Source organism: Xiphias gladius, chromosome 8 (assembly GCF_016859285.1).
Source record: "Xiphias gladius isolate SHS-SW01 ecotype Sanya breed wild chromosome 8, ASM1685928v1, whole genome shotgun sequence".
Classification (NCBI taxonomy): domain Eukaryota; kingdom Metazoa; phylum Chordata; class Actinopteri; order Istiophoriformes; family Xiphiidae; genus Xiphias; species Xiphias gladius.
The window spans coordinates 9,129,055-9,135,054 of NC_053407.1; the positions used below are offsets into that span (position 1 = coordinate 9,129,055).

The following is a 6,000-nucleotide window of genomic DNA, read 5'->3' on the forward strand; positions in this document are numbered from 1 at the left end:
AGAGGTAGTCGATCGTCATTATTCTTGATCAATACCATAATCACTCCTTCCCCCTGTGGATACTCAAAGCCTCACTCAACCCCAAGTTCAATTGTTTTTTCTGTGTGTCTTTCATCCCCGAGCCACAAGTCACGATTAATGCTATCTCTTCCCTAATGAAGCTACATGAGATTAGCATGACAGAGTCTGTAGAATGTGGGAAATTTGTGCATGTTTTTGCATGTGTGTGCACGTGTGTGCGCGTGCGTGTGTGCGTGCGTGTGTGTGTCTGTGCCTTCCAGAGATGGACAACCACAAACTAGTGTTTTGTGTCCATTCCTCTGCCCTGCTGTAGAAACGGCTTTTGTACAGATGACCCTCCCTCCTTAATTACATTGAAAATGACTCATCCTCATTAATGATGTTTGCCGTCTCTTGAGCAAAGAAATTAGCCAAAGGGGGGAGTGGAGAATTTTGGAGGGCGAAGGAGGGCAAGGGAAGGGAGGGAAAGATAGGCAGAGAGGGTAGCAGAGAAAGATAGAGGCAGAGAGGGGGATTATGAATAAATTAAGGTTGGAAGGCTATGAAAGACAGAGATGACATTGTTTAAGAATAAATAAAGTTAAGTGTGAATTTAAGGGCACAAGGAGTGAGATTTCTACTGCGAGTCTACTTTTTATCCTTCTTCTTCCTCCTCCTCACTATTATTTACCAATTTCATCCTGCACCGTTACCTAAGATATAAATAAATCACAAATATAAAAATAGGATCAATATACTCAATAGAGTGGCTACTTACTAAGAATTCTGGCTGTAATTAATAATTTCTACTTCCAGACATGCTTTCTGTTGTGCTCCAACAGAGGACATGGCTACATTCACTCAACTTCTCTCACAAAAGTTGTTCAAAAAGTCAAGGTGACCATCTTATTGTAGAGAAAAATGGTGGAATGATTTATTTTGTGCATCTCTGAATTCCTATAGTTACGTAATATCTCTGCCCGTCAACCCTACTGGAAATTGAGTTAAAGTCTAGAGCATGTCAGAATATATCGAAGAAAATTAGGTTAGAAAATTAATATTGTAATTATTTACATTAAAGGCTCCCTGTGGAGTTTTAGACTTCTCACCTTTAGACGTCCCCCTATAATGTAACACTTTGAGAGGGGGCCTTATTGCATAATGAGTACTTTTATGTTTGATACTGTAAGTACACTTTGCTGGTTATAGTTATGTACTTTTGAATGAAGGACTGGTAACAGAGTATTTTTCACTGTGGTGTTGCTATTTTTCACTTAAGTAAGGGATTCGAGTACTTCCTCCCCCACTGCCCTCATTTGAGTGACAAGCTAATGTTCCTGTGGAGTTGCATTTGACTAAGTATTAGCAAACATTAGTTAGCCTTACCATTTCCATCTATGGTGAGGATTTCAGAGTACTTCCTCACATTACTGCTCAGTTGCTTTGGTGTCATGTTTATTGGTTTAGCACAGCTCGCTACTCATGTCCATTTTGCGTAAGTGAAGAGAAAAACAATTGCGTAGTTTACTGATATGAGTCATACACATCTCCCACTGTAGTAGACATGGCTTGTTGTGCTCATACACTGTGAATTTTTAATTTAAAATTAGTGATCAATCTTTTATTTTTACCTTGTTCAAACGGTAGCTTGAATTTTGGATAACAATAACAGTACTATTTTTATTCCATTAATTTAAATGTAATATAACCTCTTCACAAGTTTTTTTTTTTCGAGGATTTGTTCCAACCCGCTAGTTTACTACGCTGTAAAATTCAACTTTATTATTTGACTTTACCAAGGTTTATGGTAGAATCAGAAGTCACTATAACTTTATTCCCTCTTATAAAGGAAAGAGGAGCTGAGAAACGGCAATGACAGGGGCAAGGTAAAGATGACAGTTGAACGGGTCAACGGGGAAAAGAAGAAAGGGGCGAAGTGAAAGGAAAAGATGAGGAGAGAGATGAAATAAGGAATCTAAAGTTCAATGAAGGGTGCTCTCTGAGGGAATAAAAAACATCAGTGGAACAAGAAGCAAGTATTTCCCCTGAGGAATACTGGCAGCTTAGAGAGAGAAGTAAAAGCATGACGATTTTAAATTCTTTGGCGCACTTATTTTTGGAGCAGTTCAATCAAACCCTGGAGTGTTTACTCTTAAAGTTTAAATTGTTAGGGGAGCAGAACACATCAGTGAGACTCAGATGTGCTCTAAACAAGCGCTCCTTGGTCAGCCTTTGGGAGAGGTGGAAATAGCCGGAGTCTTACTAAAGCCTGAGGTGGCTAAATTGGAGGTGGGAGGATCAGTGGGACCAAATAGGGAGCTTTGTGTTAACTGAAGCACATTGACTCCATCTTGTTGGCTTTTTTTAATATCATATTCAGGCTAGATTTATTCTACCTTTGGGGTGAAATACTACATCAGTTTAAAGCCAGTATGTAACCTTTGCTGAACAAAGGCAAAAAAAAATAACGGTAGTAGCATGAGTAAAGAAGACTCATAAAGGATAAAACTGGATTATGGATTTTTTTTTTTAAAAACACCAAAGATATAAATACAGATTTGTTAGCAAAAATGAATTTTTCAGTTTTTCTTCTCCTACAGTGACAATCAGTCCATTTTTTGACAGTTAATGACTGAAACTATGAGTGCATAAGGGTGGATATGATTTGATATGAAAGTGTCCAGATGTGCAGCCTGACAGTCCCATGAATCCTAACAGCTGTGAGTTCAACTTCGATCATTACAACCATTGTAGCTGTCCAAAACAGTCTGTGCAGCCTGTAAAAGTCTGCATTGTTAGTTAAATTTTATACCACATGCAGTGCCTAGATATGGTACATTCTTAGATTCTTCTTGTTCCCTGTTAATGTTTCAGTTCCTCATCGGGGCCTGAGGGAAACCCAGGGGAGAGTTGGGAGTTTGACGGGACTCTGCAAGGAGAGCTCAAGGATAGTACAGGACAGCTGTCCCTATAGTCATTAGGCTGCCTCTACCCCCATGTGCACTCACCATTCATATCTATCTCACTGAGGTCTTTAGCTTTCTCTCTGGTGGTTTTGTTGTCTTAGCCCTGTCCCTCTTACCGCATGCTTGATAAATGCTGTCCTCTGTTACATCTTTGTCTCTGTCTCTCTCCTTTCCTGTCTCCCTCACCCCTGTCTGACCCCTACAGTATGTCTCATTGATAACTGATGGTCTTGCTTCATCCCCAGGCCCAGTCAGCTCTAATAAAAAGAATAAACTCATATTACATTCATACCCATGGGACCTCACTCTCCAGAGAGCAACAACATAGAATAAAAGAGTGAGCTGAGAGTGCGTTGAGTAGGAGTAAGGGCAGAAACTGTGAAGGGTAAGAATTAAATACACATGGCAGTAAAAGGGTCGAGTTGACAACAGAGGATAGGAGTGGAAAGAGGGAACAGCACAAAAAAAGGAACAGCACGCAAATAGAGACTGAAGAAGGATGAAGACAATATAGAAAGCGATAACTAGAGGAGTACAACAAGCAATGATGCAAGGTGAAGTGTCCTTTCTATACTCTGATGCCCTCTGTTAAGATGCAGAGGACTCCTTGAGGGCATTGTGTTGGTATCATGCCATCAATGTGGTAGGTTGCTGCTGTCTCCTTCAAGGTCTTTCTTCTCCACCTCTGTCTCTAAAAAAAATTAAATTTTTGTATATTTCTCTTTGCCTCACTCTCTCTAACTGTGTGTGATCAGTCGACAGTTTGGGCCAAATGTCATCCTGTTAAGTGATTTTTCACTGCCTCCCTGCTGTTTCTTATACAGCAGGAGCAAAGTCATCAAGACCAAACCACTGCAGATGAATGCAAAGACTGGACGGGGCATCAACATTAAAAAGATGTCAAGGAATAGTTAAACATTTTGTGAAATACACTGATTTTTCTTGCCAGGAGTTTGATGAGAAGATGGTACGTATGTAGCTGAAACCTGCAGAAGATTGGCTTAGCTTAGCATAAAGCCTGGAAACATGGAAACTGTTAGCCTGTCTGCTTAAAATTGTGATAAAATCCACCTTACATCACCTGCAATGCTCACTAACACGTTATATTTAGTTGGAAATGTACATATACAAGGTGTAAGAACCACAAGTTGTGATTTTATGTGGTTTTACAGTCAAGAAATAGTCTCGCTCATAACCCCCTAGTAAACAATGAAATGTTTTTCTTACACTTTATTTTTTTGTACAAAATAAACAAATTAAATATACATTGTTATTTCGTGTTTCTTAAGAGGTGCTGGTAGGCGGATTTTTTTCACGTTTGGACAGAGCCAGGCAAGCTGTTTCCTAAACTAAGCTAACCGGCTGCTGGCTCCAGCTACAAACAGTATTTAGAGTGCAGACATGAGAGTGGTTCTCATCTAACTCTTGGCCAGAAAGCCAAGTTGTGTTCCTTTGAGAGAAAACTCCTTACCTCTCTCTTTTCTCACACTGTGTCTCTTCCATTCAGTGTGAAGATGGTGCTGCTGTGGACAGCAGGTGATGTCTTCAAGACCATCTACTTTGTGATGAATGAAAGCCCGGCTCAGTTCTGGGTGTGCGGTTCAGTCCAGATCTTGATCGACGTGGCCATCCTGCTCCAGGTGCTATTCTACAGCCAAGACACACAGGTCAAGCGAGGCTGAACCTGACTGTTTCTATGGGCTTTTTAATAAACTCTCCTTCAATGTTGACAGAATTGACAGGGGAGCTGTAAGTGCCAGAACATGGAGAAGGCCAAAGTCATTGTAGACTTTTTTGATGTTCAGCCATGAAACAAAATATTCTCTGTTGTATAAGTACCACGCAGACCCAATCGATTTATCTCCAAGTGCACATCAAACCAATTTTAGCCCTTTTTTTTTTTAGCTGGTTTTAAATTTTAGCAAATTTGTCCATGAACAAACTCACTTGCATCTTCAATCAAGCAATATTAACAAAACTCACTTCCTTTAATATGATAAGACAGTATTTAGGTGCATTTTTAGAATTTCATACTATTTATTTGCTCTCTGTGGGATATCACATGGACTCCTCAGGTGTAGGGGACATGGAAGCTGTAAGAGGGAAACATCACTCACATTGGCAGCTCACTAACAGCAGATCTGTGCTGGTGTAATGGCAACTGTAACAACCAGTCCTGCACCGAAATCCCTGCATTGGAATCTATTGCCTGACTGATAAGTCTCCCACTTCACACTTCACACCTCACTAGTTTGTTCTCATGATACATTGCGCGTGTGTGCGCGTGTGTGTGTGTGTGTGTGCTTGTCTGTGCATGCTTTTGTGTGAGATTGTGTTGGCATGCTTACTGGTGCATCTGTACCAAAAACACTTTTTGCTGTTGGCATCCAGTGCTAAGCCAAGGCCACAGAACATACAGTGAGCAATGGTAACTACATTGGCCGTCAGTCCCTGTGTTATGACTCTGCTTAGTGGTTTGAACCACAAGCAATGCAGGTCTTCCACACAGTTAACAAAGAATAATGAAGATATGTGGGCATGCCACATGCCTTGCACTTTATCTCAGTCAAAATCTTTTGTAGATACGAAAGAACATGTCAGACTTAGGGTCGAGCTAACTTGTGTTATTCTTATTATGACAGTTTTACTGTAGATTTTTTTCTTATTTTTTTACCTCTGTGCAAGAGATGCTCTATTTGAAAATGTATGAATGAAACAGCACTCTTTCTGAAACGTGGAAGTGAGGATTGGTTTAGTGACTAAAGAAATGTCCTTTTAGGGGCTGTATGGAAATTACTGCTGTGTGTGTGTGTGTGTGTGTGTGTGTGTGTGTGTGTGTGTGTGTGTGTGTGTGTGTGTGTGTGTGTGTGTGTGTGTGTGTGTGTGTGTGTGTGTGTGTGTGTGTAATATAACAGCTACTTGCTATTTTTTTTTAAAAGCTCGCAATTGATAACTGTCTGTTACTGAAACAGAATAATAAATATCCATTACATCAGATGATGTAACTTCTGTATAGGTCAGTAGTGTGTATGCC

The 6,000-nt window shown here is 40.2% G+C and overlaps 1 protein-coding gene across 1 annotated transcript in view; it reads left to right on the forward strand.

The window, feature by feature from the left end:
• Positions 1 to 4,648, forward strand: part of si:dkey-246g23.2 (solute carrier family 66 member 2) — a 49,530-nt gene extending 44,882 nt beyond the window's left edge. Inside the window, exon 5 of the mRNA XM_040133913.1 lies at positions 4,474 to 4,648. Coding sequence (XP_039989847.1) covers positions 4,474 to 4,648 — 175 coding nt within the window. The remainder of the gene's footprint in view (positions 1 to 4,473) is intronic.
• Positions 4,649 to 6,000: the final 1,352 nt, after the last annotated feature.